This window comes from Mycteria americana, chromosome 7 (assembly GCF_035582795.1).
Source record: "Mycteria americana isolate JAX WOST 10 ecotype Jacksonville Zoo and Gardens chromosome 7, USCA_MyAme_1.0, whole genome shotgun sequence".
NCBI classification, from domain to species: Eukaryota; Metazoa; Chordata; class Aves; order Ciconiiformes; family Ciconiidae; genus Mycteria; species Mycteria americana.
Window position 1 is genome coordinate 12,057,607 of NC_134371.1, and position 12,664 is coordinate 12,070,270.

The 12,664-nt window shown below is 41.6% G+C and overlaps 1 protein-coding gene across 3 annotated transcripts in view; it reads right to left on the reverse strand.

Annotated features, from left to right (window-relative positions):
- The window catches only part of DIS3L2 (DIS3 like 3'-5' exoribonuclease 2), a 195,979-nt gene that overhangs the window by 161,573 nt on the left and 21,742 nt on the right, over positions 1–12,664 (reverse strand). For all 3 annotated transcript variants that reach the window (XM_075507035.1, XM_075507032.1, XM_075507033.1), the window contains 2 exons: positions 9,047–9,100; positions 4,728–4,829 (listed from right to left, as the gene is read on the reverse strand). In XM_075507035.1, the coding sequence (XP_075363150.1) occupies positions 4,728–4,829; positions 9,047–9,100 (156 nt within the window). The remainder of the gene's footprint in view (positions 1–4,727; positions 4,830–9,046; positions 9,101–12,664) is intronic.

Here is a 12,664-nt window from a genome sequence, read left to right on the forward strand (position 1 = left end):
CTGCTTGAATCAAATTGTTCCTTCTCTGCCTTTGTTTGTAATTATGCCGACAACAGTCACAGCTGGGAAAAGTGAATTGTAGTTTATGTCTTCTGTACAGAAAGTGTTTAAATATTTATCTCTGATGTATGGCTTTAGAAGAGGCAGGTCTAAGATCTCCTGCTGCACTGTATTGTATCTGACACCTCAGTGTTGAACAGAACATGTGCTTTCATGAGCTATAAAGAATTACTATTTCTATCACTTTCGGATACTTCATGACTAATATGCTGGACCCATTATCCTATTATCCAGCAACACACACTGTACGTAAATGAACAGTTCTACATCCTTGGCCTTGGAGACCTTCTGACAAGATCAAAAGAACCAACTGAAAAATAGTGCAAAGGAGCACTTTAAGCTGAGGAGGAAATGATTCATGAAACAACAACAATTACAAAAGATACCACTTGCAGGCACCAATTTCTGAGAAACTGGCAGGTTAATCTGTCATTATTTTATGTACATATATAGTATATGTTATTATTGTTTTAATATACCACTGCTGCAAGCAGATGCAGAACTGGAGATCTCTCCTGCATATTGTAGCAAGCAATAGCGGGTTGGACCCCAAAATTCCTTTCAAGCAGTTTTGAGCAGCAAAAAGCCCTCGTCTATTTTCAGACTAAGACTCTAAAATTTCAGCCATAGCATGCAATGCGTGAGACGGTTGTCATGAAAAACATTCCACATTATAAACTACTACGCTAAAAGCACAAGAGATTGGGCCAGGAATCCAAGCCCCAAGTGATATCAAATGACTTATTATGCTATTTCCTTCCACCAAAGAAATTACATCTTGCAAGAAAAACCAAAACAGATATCTGAAATTAAACAAATTCTGTCTGGCAATTAAGCAGACGGTAAAAGAGCAAAAAGAGGCTGTGAGGAAAGATGGGTTAGGTTTATTCTTTATACTGACATGCTGCTTCCCTCCTTGATGAGCCTGAGAAATATTGCTGTAATCATCATATCGACAGTTTTTTGCCTTCCAGTAATTATGCCACTGTATAATTGAAGCTCCTGAAATTGATGGAAGCATAACTCCATAAAATATAAGAACCCAGGGGTGGAAGTTAAAGTAGTAAAAATCAGTTAAGAAATAAAGCACCATTTTTCTTCTTTATCAGAATAATTGACAAGGACTGAGGTAAATCCTCTGTCACTGGCTATCTTTTATTGTGATGTTCTTCCAGAAGATAAAGGCACAGATTCAGGGAAGCCCTACAGCTTGAAGTAAGAAGGGGACTGTCTAGCTAACTGCAATGATACTCTGACTTCATTTGCTAAGAGTAGGTTAAGTACCTGGAAAAACAGTCTAAGTCAAATACCTTACTTTGCAAAAGCTAAATATTTGAAAGTTACCATAGCACCTCAATATTCCCAAGATGTAACACAAGAGGACAGGAGAGGAACTTCTGAAATACAGCCTCCAAATGCGGTCACCGCAACGCATGCCACTCGACCCTGGCAGGAAGCCGATGGCCACCTTCTTCAGGAGCGCAAGATAACAAATTTCAGGGACAAAATGTCTCTCCCTCAAGCCGGTGGTGCCACAATGAAGTTGTTGGCTCTTGATCAGAACTAATAGTAAGCACAGAAATATGAACTGACCAACTGATCATCACTGAACAGCAAGCAGCTCTCCCAGAGGATGTAGGAACAAACAGAGCTTTAAGACCAGACAGAATAAGCACAGGGAGGACCACGGTAGCTCATCCAAGCACTTGATGCACATGCTGGGAAGGACATGATGTTGAGAAATTCAAGCCTGATAAATTTCCCACCACTGAGCCAGGAAGTGGAGGGCTGGAGGAAGAAAATATTGCTGTCCCTCTCAAGAAGGTATTACATAAAGTATAACCACGCATCTAGAGTATTTCACCATTCCCCTACATGCGGCATTTATACCTGTGTGTAAGGTGTCAGCATTCAGGCTCAGCAGAACACTGGAGAGTCAGCAGAATCCCTGGAGAAACTGCTCTCAAGCTGGTGTTTTTTTCTCTCACAGGCACTTGACCTGCAAAGAGTGACTCATTGGGTAAGGGCAGCTCCTAACTTTCTCAACTCTTCAAGCAAACACACAGATTTCCCTATCCAAAATCCATAGTTTTACCAGTCACAGGTTTTCCCCCTTTCTCCCATTTACACACATAAATTGAACCGAGGTTCCCACTAAGTCAAGTCCTGCCATTACTGGGATGCAGCATTACGCTGTGACTTTGCACAAAGAGGTCCATGGCAGGAATCACCTGCACTAGCAACAGGAAGATCTTCCCCCAGAGCACCCAGAGGCCATCCAGGGTGCTTGAAACTCAGAAGGCACAGACCCACCATGCTGCTGTAACAGCAACCTTATCTTGTGCAAGACATTGGTTTACCAGCCAAAAACCCAGCTCAGTTCTCAGTGGAGCACAGACTAATGGGTTGGGAATAGCAAACCATAAAAATGATCAGCACGCACATCTCAATCCTAACAAACCAATATGTACAGAGCCTGTAAAGTCTCCTCTGAGAGCATCAGTTATACCATACATCTGATTTACATTTTTCAAGGAAATAATTGAAGCTGTTCAGCTTGTTCCAAAGGCCCAACGAGAAGGAGAAAACCCTCAAGACACCTATGTGGCAGCTTTGCAGCAGCATGAGACTAAACAAATGGAAAAACCTAAAATAGGTTGCGACAGTTAATCATTAATCAGTATGAATTACTTGGCAGAATGCAGTATCTTTCAGTGCAACTTAGTGGCACCTTTCCCAAAGAACTAATACAAACATGAGTGCATAGCAAGAGATTCAGTGAGCGGGGGAAAAGGGATGTCATCGCCGATTAAGTTGCTGATGGCAAGAAACAAAAAATGAGACTACATAGGGCAGCACCTGTGTGGCTGAAAAACATGACTGGCATGTTCCAGCTACTTCATTTGGCAAGGTTAAATTCACCACGGAAGAATCATAATCATACTACAAAACACTGAAGTCTTCTGAATTGCCTCCTTGCAGTCAAACACCACTTCTCCACCAGTTCTATTTATTCCAGCATTTGCCCAGGATAGGGAGAATATTCTGAACCCTTCCTCTAGTATTCATAAAAGAACATTACTGTTGAACATATGAAGGTATGAGGATATAAGAGAGAGAGAGAGAGAAAGAGGTGTTATCTTTGTTTAGAGCCAGATATAAATGGAAAACTGCAGACAAAGCTTCCAGCTCAGGCAACCTCTATCAAGCCTACAAAGAAGCCCTTGTGCTGGCAGGTTCTGGCAAAGTATCTAAGCACCCAAACTATTCCATTTTTCCAACTATATGAAATGGTCTAATACAAAAGATAATTTATGTATATGGGTTTGGTGATCCAAACATAGAGTAATCATCACAGCTTTAGTGAACTCTGATTTGGACTCTTGAATAGCTATCAAAGAAATTTTGCTTTGACCCTCAAAATTGGTTTTCAGAGGTTACATAGATAGCAGCAGAACACTTTCCCATATTTGTATATGGATATACCTGTAATATCTTAGATCCCACTTATGATTGCCTTTTGCATAAGGTAGTTTTGCATTTACATGTGTCAATACAGGTCGTTTACTCATTTTATGTACACTTAAAAGGAAGAGACAAGTTCCAATATGTCTCAAACCATCATTTCCATTGCTATTAGATTTAAACAGAGAAGGTAGAAAGTTTAACAAATGACCAGACTGAAGACCTTGCACTTGCAAGCCTAAAAACACATGAGCTCAAAGACGGGCAGAGAAGGCAGCTAGAATGAGTAAAAAGCACCAGGTCAAAGTAGTTCAGACCAGTCCCCACCCAGCTGGAATCGCCCTCACTATTACTTTTGTCCAAAAGATATACAGTAGTCTTTAAATTCTCAAGAAGAGTTCAAAAACCATGTTTGGAAAACAATTTGTGGTAGTTCTGTCATGCTTATGTGTGAAAACCCATGTTAAAATTGCTAACTGTAGGTTACATCTCCCGGCAACTAGAGAAAAGGAGTAGAACTTTACTTGCATAGTGGTGTTAAAAGATAAACCTGCAAACAAGATAAAATTATCCAGATGTTTGAAAGGACTTTGAGTCTGATCAGTGAAAGAAAAAAAACCCAGAGAGAGTGATCTTAGTGAAATTCTCAGACATGAAAACGAAAAATGGATTGTCCCACATTTGCATTGCTCCAATCATTTCACACATTCTTCATTCATGTAAAGAAGGGTATTACCACAAAATCTGGAGCTATGACAAGATAAGCTTTCCATGGACTGAGGACCCATAAATTAAAGAGAGTAATCATTACTAAAGCTTTGTGAACAGCACTTGTCAAATACATGAGCAATTGCAAACACCTACACAGAGCTATCCAATGCCACAGCATGAAGACAGCTAAATAACAAGATATCAAAAGTCACCTCTGACTACCGTACTTTGAACCAGCCTTGTCGTCAGACTTCCCCACACAGTGATTAAGAAGGCCATTCCATGCAAAGAGTGAGGTTTCAACACTTTAGGTATCACTTCTTCCAAACGTTGTAATGGATAAAGTGTTCTAATCTACAGCAGCATAAGCCACAATTTAGCTAATCTGATTTGTAGGAAACTCTCTATTCTCTGTCTCAGGCCCTAAATTTAGTGAAGAAAACAGTAATAAGCTCTTTCTGTCAAATCACAGAAAAATATACTGAACTGACCTTCCATTGCTCCTTGGGAAGCAGTTTCACTACCACGATGTCACCATTCAGGGCTCTGTTGCGAGCAACCACTCCATCAATAAAGATATCACGAGTCCCATCCTAATGAAAGAGGAAGAAAAATAAATGCCAGACCAAAACATATTAAACTAAAGTTATTATGAGATTTAAAACACTGTCATCAAAAAAGACACACACCCTGGTGAGACAAACATCCTGCAGTTGCATACAGAAATGAAATGCATTCACCATACGCCCTTCAACATGCAGTATCTTTCAGCAAATAAGCCCCTTTGTATGTATGTGCCAGCACAGTAGTTCCACACTATTTATTCCAAGACACAGCCAAGCCCTCAAGATGTATTGTCTGCAAGCTCTGCTCAGTTCCTCTACAGTTACTCTTGGGAATGAGCAGAGAGTTTTCTGCAGTCACAGCTCTTCACACATTAAGTTCCCAACTCAAGCACTCAAAGCTATTGTTCAGAACATGTTTACAAGACAGTCTCTGCAAAGTGCCCCGGGCATAGCTGCCTGCTGCTCTCCTGGTGAGATGGGAAAGCAGGGACACGCAGCTCCGGGATCAGCAGGTCAGTCTGTGAAGGTGGCCTGTAGAGTGGCTGGGGATGCAGTCTCTTTTTTTTAAAATGAGTTAACACCATATAGTCTCCATTTGGCACAACTGATGTTAGAAGACATTCCAAAAAATGATGACTACAGATGCCAAATGCAAGCCAGAAGATCTTTTACTGTAACAGACATGTTAGGACACCTTCTCTCAATAGTCTGGGTTAACTTGCTTGCACAAGAGCCTCTATTAATTGTAAGCACTATGTAAGCACTTATCCACCCCAGACATGTTTGGCATCCAGCTAACCTAGATTTAGTTTGGAAGATTCTCTTCATGGGGTGAATAAAGATGAAGTTTCCTGAAGATGCCAACACAAAGGTTTTAGTTTTTAAAGGACTGCCAGTTTTGTCCTCGTTTTTGGCTAATTATTGACAGTGCTCTTGCCACTTTCATTTCTGTTTCCCCATAATATGGGGAATTTTTCAGTATATGAAAAATTCCATATGTCTGTTTACAGTGCCATGAACGCATCAAACAATGTGAGCATTTAGTATCAACATCAGCAGTCAACATAGTTTTTCTAAAGCGTGCTATCTTTGCATAGTTTTGAGGTACAAAAGAGGATTAGTTTCTTTAGATAAGTACTTCACTGTCTTTCAATGAAAAAAACAGCCTCACAAGAATTAAAATCTTAATCACAACTTTAACACTTCTCAGATACACACTCCTGAGTCTCATATGCTTGAGTAAATCCAATCAGAACTACCAGTGTGCTCAGTCTCCAAGAAAAACTTCTTTTATAACCTGAAAACACGAAGCCCTAATATCACATAAATATCTTACTCTGCTTAGATACCAAAACAATAAAACGGGCAGAACCCTGCCATGATGTGAAACTAAGGCCGTCCTCCAAGAGACCAAATTACTCTTAGAAAGAAAAGCAGCAGCAGCTCAACAGCTGTGTGGAAGCTGCCTCCCATGACAAGATGCAGAAAAATTGCAAAGCCTCTTGGACCAACATAATTCAAATTGGAAACTGTTCTTCTCAAAAAGCCAGATTTTTTACACATGGTCTTATTCCTCATTTCTCCCCACCCTCTCCCTTCTGCCCCAACTCTTCACCTAAATCCACCACATACATAAAAAGAAAAGTTCAAAGTCACTTTTTAAGGAAAATGTCTGCTTTTTTTGTGTGTGTACCTGTAGCTGCTCTGCGCTGCAGGACACAGGCTGGCATTCATGACAATTTGTTTGTTCTATACCTTTTTTCCTTCTCTCCTGTGTCCAAGAAAACGCAAGGCAGACCCTTTCCCCCACCCCCTGTAAAGGTGCCTCATGTGTCACACCACCTAGTTAAAGCTGCATCTCCATACTCTGCAAGAGCCTTGTTTTGAATTGCAGACAGTCGCTCTCATCCCAAACAATATACCCCTATATATATACACACACGCTTATATATGCGTATGCACACCTATTTTAGAGCAGTTAATTTCAATGCCTGCAACAAAGCTGTAATTAGGAAATTGCCATCAGTTTTGGTTTTGTCTCCAAAAAGAAGCATTTCTATATCTTGAGCTCCAGGCTCATGCTTGTTGGGTGAACTTACACACTTCCAAGAACACTTGTGTGTTCCACTTTTTCCTTCAGTGTCCCCTACTCTGCCCAGCTGGCACTTCTGAGTAATAATACAATTAAAATGGCACCGAATCACAACAGAATACAATCACTTGCAAAGTCTCAGCTGCCCCCGGGGTGCATATACTGTATTGGTTGCAATGGCTTCAAGACTTCTGCAGCCCCCTCTCCAGGGAGCACAGGGCTTTCACTGCTCCACGGTCACGTGTGACTATCACCGGCAGTGCTCTCTATCCCCCTCTGACAAGAGGGAGATCTACAGTGCTTTCATCTGCTCTGGAAGTGTCTTCACAAGCACAGCACAGCCACAGTCACTCCATCACTCATGCTCAGCAGTATCATTCTTCACACTGACAATGCCGTCATTTCAAACCACACTACTGTGTGCAGGGAAGATACGAGGTGAAAGGCAGAGAATTAAATGCTCAGGTCCATTCTCTGAGTAGGTTTCAAGAGAAAGGCCCTGGGCCTTCCTCTCAAGTCTTCATGCAACGAGACAAGCAGACAGAGCACATTTGCAGGAAGAAACACCCTGGGACTTCTGGTATTAGAAGGTGAACAGCTGTTGCATTTGAACTCCATGAAGCCATAGCCAAGTCAGAGCTGAAGAGAAAGGGGTACACAGTGCCCTAGTCAACAGCAGGAGAGAAAGGGTAATTTTTCACAGCTGCAGCTCTTGCAGCATCTGGCAATGATGGGAAGTCCTGCAGAACACGAATGCTGCAAACCCTCCATTATGGAAAATAATGTTATATGAAGGACAAGTGTCCTAAAGCATCTGTCTTAAAGTGAGGACTGTGTCCACACCAGCCAGAGTCATCTTCATCCAGGTGTTGATTCTGCTTGTTATCAAGGACAAGGCTGGTTCTGGTATTCAGCTCCACAAAGGGCAGAAAAGTAGAAAGATAGCTGAGATAACAACCTCAGCCAACACTCCTTAATGTGTGTATTCCTGCATGCAGAAGAGTGAGCCATCGACTGAACAAGGCAACAGCTGGACATTAGGGGCGATTAGGGGTAAAGCTTTACATCCAATTAAACTCATCTGAGTAGCTGGATTTCTCATTTAACCTTGCATTTTGTAATTTCAGGGAATATGTTTAACAGCTTACACTTACCACACCTACAAGGACACCTATAAAGAAAGGATCACAGTTCCTTTCACTTATGCACACAGAGCTGCTCTACTGATGTACCGGAGAGCTGCTCTGTACTTCTTCCTCTAGTTAACCTTAATCTACTTTGTGTACCCCGACCTTCCTCCACCCCTGTAATCCCAGCCTTCTCTAACAAAGTGGGCTCCAAAACGTTATCCCAAATTAACAACATGAACTGACAACACCACCAATTTCAAGGCTTTCAATCCAAGCCCCAAAACAATAGCACTGTCAACAACAGAGTCAGTGTTTCACTGCCCCAGGGCAGGCTCTGCCTTCTCTCCCCCACACCAACTAAACGTTTCAATATGAAACTCTCTCTCATTGACAGTAACATTTTGACCAAGTCAGTTCCAGATAAAAAGCCTTAGCTGTGCCAGCTGTGAGGTCACCTTCCCTACTGGAAGTCTCTGAAATTGCAAGAGCCCTTCTCTTCTGTCAAAATAAGGAAAGAAGAGAGAAGAGGCACAAGCCAATCCCATGTGACTGAAGCACATCCCAAGCCAACCAAGATACAGTTCGCACAAAAGCGGGCACATGAAAAGGAATCACGCATATTATTTCTGGAATGATTTTTCAAATTAGCTCATGCAGCAGATCGAAAATGGAGAGCATATTTGTTTAGGGAAGATTAACTTAAATCAGTGGAAAATCTATAAAACCTCTGCAGCCATAAACCAAGGGTTTCCGATTACGCTATCTGGTGGTCCTCAAACCTGACTTCAGCTGGCTTCTGTGGGACCCAGCAGTATCCCCAGTTTCAGCCCAAGCTAAGTAAGTAGTTCTTTGAGGTATGAAAAAGCAGGATTTGTTTGGGAATATTTGATTTAAAAGAAAATCCAGATCATGTTCATTTATTCCAACTCATTCACCTCTGAGTGACCTTTCGTGCACAGCATAACTCCTATCTTAATGCACCTTTACTTATGAACTTTAAAGCATTATAAAATTACACTTACTGGAGATGGAATGAAGGCTTCATGGTACTTCTTAGGATTTATTCTCAAGGGTCCCTTAAAAAAAAGAGAAGAAGGAGAAAGATTATGCCTGAATCTTATTAATTTTATATAACATCAGTTAAATTAGAGAGCTGTGGGTAATATATCTACTGTGAAACATGAGAGATACATCTAAATTTCCATTATACATTTCAAGTCTTGACAACTTAGCATCCGAGCAATTTCAAGCCAAAAGGCAGTTTCATGATAGGCTTAAGCAGTCTGTCATCGAAGAGATGTTGAATCATTAGTTGTTGCTGCTACTGGGTGAACTGAGGATCCAAGCCCTCCTGTTCCCCTCACACATTTTCTGCTGAGCATCCAGCAACTTCGCTAACAAACAGAAAATAGAAACAATTTGTTTTCCTCTGTTTTGGAAAAGCAGAATGTTGGTTTTGCTTATTTTGGAGGATGGGAGGAAAGAGGAAAAGCTGACCTGCTGAGCTTGCACGGCAGCAGGCATCAGCCTTATGGGGCTCTGGCTGCTTAGGCTGTTCCTGTAAACAGACAGTAGCAGTAACTCCATGATAAAGGACATTTCCAAAGAAGAATCAAAAGGATTTTCCAAAAACAAACATTTAAAGTCTACAGGATTAAATTCTGTCTAAACACGCTTAAAGTCAAACTATCTTAAATACATTTGAACCTCCATGGTTTATCTATTTCTGCTTTGTAATCTGCCACCTCAAAGCTCCATTCACCTGCAACAAATTCATATCACCCCTCCAAAGTAAACCAACCAGTTTTGCTGCTTGCGCTCAGGTCCATCCAAGAGAAAGGGAGAGCCAACCAAAGACTTACAGGCTCCACAACAGTGCCGTTCCCATCCCAAGAGGGTCCTGGGAATTGTGATTCAGGCGACTGCAGTTAAAACTGACAGCATTTGATTCTTATGGAAATACAACTAGGTAACTGCCTTCAGACAAGCTTCTGCTTTGGGCTGAAACTTTAAAACTTTCTCCACTTGTGCATTTGAAATAACGTTGGCCAATTTGTTATACGAACAGATTCCATCTGTTTGCACTTCTGTGTTAAGCAATCATAGGAACCTCTCACAGGAATTGCTTCCTTAAAAATTTACTGCGGCATATAATTTTTTTATGTATTCTGGGAAACACTCAGACGATAGGAAAATAAAGCTGATTACATGTGAAAGTTTTGCTGCCTTGAAGAAGAATTTGCAGATTTATGAAGGTTTTCCATTGTTTTTATTTGCTTAAGTTTGGAAATACCAGCACCATATATTCTATATTCTTTAGGCATTATTTGAATACTTTGCTGCGATGTCTTATTTTGTGCCTTATGTAACTAGTATTAACAAGCACACTAGCCACATGGCAGGCACAACCCAGGACAATGGCACGAAAACAAAGACGACCCACTGGGAGCAACCCTGGGGATAGTTTATGCTTAGGCAAAATGAGAGCTAACTCACTGTCATCAGCCTCTATTAGTGCTGGGACCCACTGATAGAAAACTCTCAATGGCCTTTTTTCTCCCCTTATTTCCCAGAATCAGCCATCAAAAACAATACGTTGTTAGTAAAGGAAGCTGCTATGGAGAGAAAGGAAAAAATGAAAAGGGATGGCTGCTCTGCTTGACAACAAGTCAAACAATTCCCATACCAGCATCTACCCACCAGCACAAAGCAGATGAGGGGATATCCTGTGTTACTCTGCAGAATCCCCCTGAATAGTTTGGGACAGCTGTCAATCAGCCAGGTGCAAATGCCCATTATGCGCGTGAAAAATCAGGTTTTGTGTCCATGGCCCAGAAGGCGCCAGAGTGGCTACGTGCACATGGATGCCCAGCTCCAGCAAACACACAGAGGAGCAAAGTGTTACCATGTTTGCCGTGCAGCGGGTTTCTCTACATTTTATATGCACTACCTAATTATGATCAGCGTTAGAATTCTTACGTCAAGTAGCATTAAAATACTTCAGCTCTTTCCTTAAAGCAAGGAACTCCCAAATTTTATCTTAGAAAGCAGATGGGCCCTATTATCTGTGCCTATGAAAATCCTATTTACAATGTTGTGCATTTCACGCTGTGATATCATATCTGGAACCAGTCACTCTCCCCATCTGCAATGAACAACTGTTCTCATATGTGTTTTAGGGGGTGAGGATCTGGCTGCAGAGTCTCATGATGTCACACTAATGTTGTATTATTTTACAATAGCTTGCAAATAATAGCTGCTATATTTATCAGTGTTTTTATGTCAGTAGGGCCTTTGTTTTGAAAGGGAAGAGAAAGGTTTGCAGGAAGGTTTCTAAAACACTTTCTGATGATTCAAGTCAGCTTAACACATACTTGCCAAAAAAGTTTCTAACCTTATTGAACTTCCCCAGCAAGATACAAAAGGGTCATGATTTCTCAAGTTGCTCTGCTAGAACCAGGGCAGGCAATAGTCAGACTAAACTTCAAACATCTCAAATCAAGCAGTTTATAACAGCTATCATAACACATGTCTAGATTCATTTTTATGTACAAAACACCGAAAAAGGTAAGGGTTCAAGTATGTGCTTGCTACCAAGGCCACCTCTGAAAAAACAATCCATGAAAATTAGGGAAACCCCAGCCTTCATACCCACAAAAGAACAGCTTTCCAAGGAAAAACACCCTCTTAATGGCAAAGCAGGCTCTGCACCTCTGTATGCTGTGCACTCTCGCTCCACCTGACCCCAGCAGCCCTGCAGGGAGGGTCTGAGAGACGCTGGAGGCGTGGAGCAGACATGAGTTTCTGGCTGGTACTTCACAGGATGATTATGGTCCTTTGGGTCAATGTTCCTTAATACATAACCTGACTTCATCTGTTGTGTATAGCCAACACCATCCGCTTACGTAACTACGCAGAAGTTATTCAATCTTGTTTGCCTTCAGACGGACCGATGTGATTCCAACCAACCTGATATGCTTGGTGTTTGCTCATTGCAGACAGTTTTACAGGCGAGGAAGTGGGAAGTCTACGCACTCTTAAACGCCTGAGCTCAGATCCCCTTTCTTGTGGAAGGACACTTCCGCACACGTTGCATGATTAAATGAATCCAGGAATCCCTCAGGGCACACTTCTCCATGCTACTTATCAAAAACCGAGTTATGTCAGATACAGTACCAGAAATCATTAAGACTAATATTATTGACAGACGTCAGCACCCATAAAGATAACACTTTTGTTCTTCTTGATCTAGGACTGCTTAATCTTCATGGCACTCGTGTTTTATCTGAGCAATCTCCACGTCTGCCAGTAGTTTCCATGGGTTGGGTTTTCAGGAGCATTTAGTTGCGTAGCTGCATTGCCTGGGTCCAGCAACATCCTCAGAGTTCATGGGAGGGTCTTTTCTCTCTAACAGATCTCTCAAGTTCTCACACAATTATATGCAGATCCACTGTTTCCAGGATGCTCCAGCTGACAGCCCCTGCTCAGAGCCTCATCCTTCTGTCTGGCTTGCACTCATGTTTGCTCAGGACCATCAGATTCAGACGAATAGGTTTGTTCTTCTCTTCCACATCCTCTTGTGGAGCATTTTTGCAGGTTACCATGCCAGACTAATGCCCTGCTTTTGGGAATTAATGCAA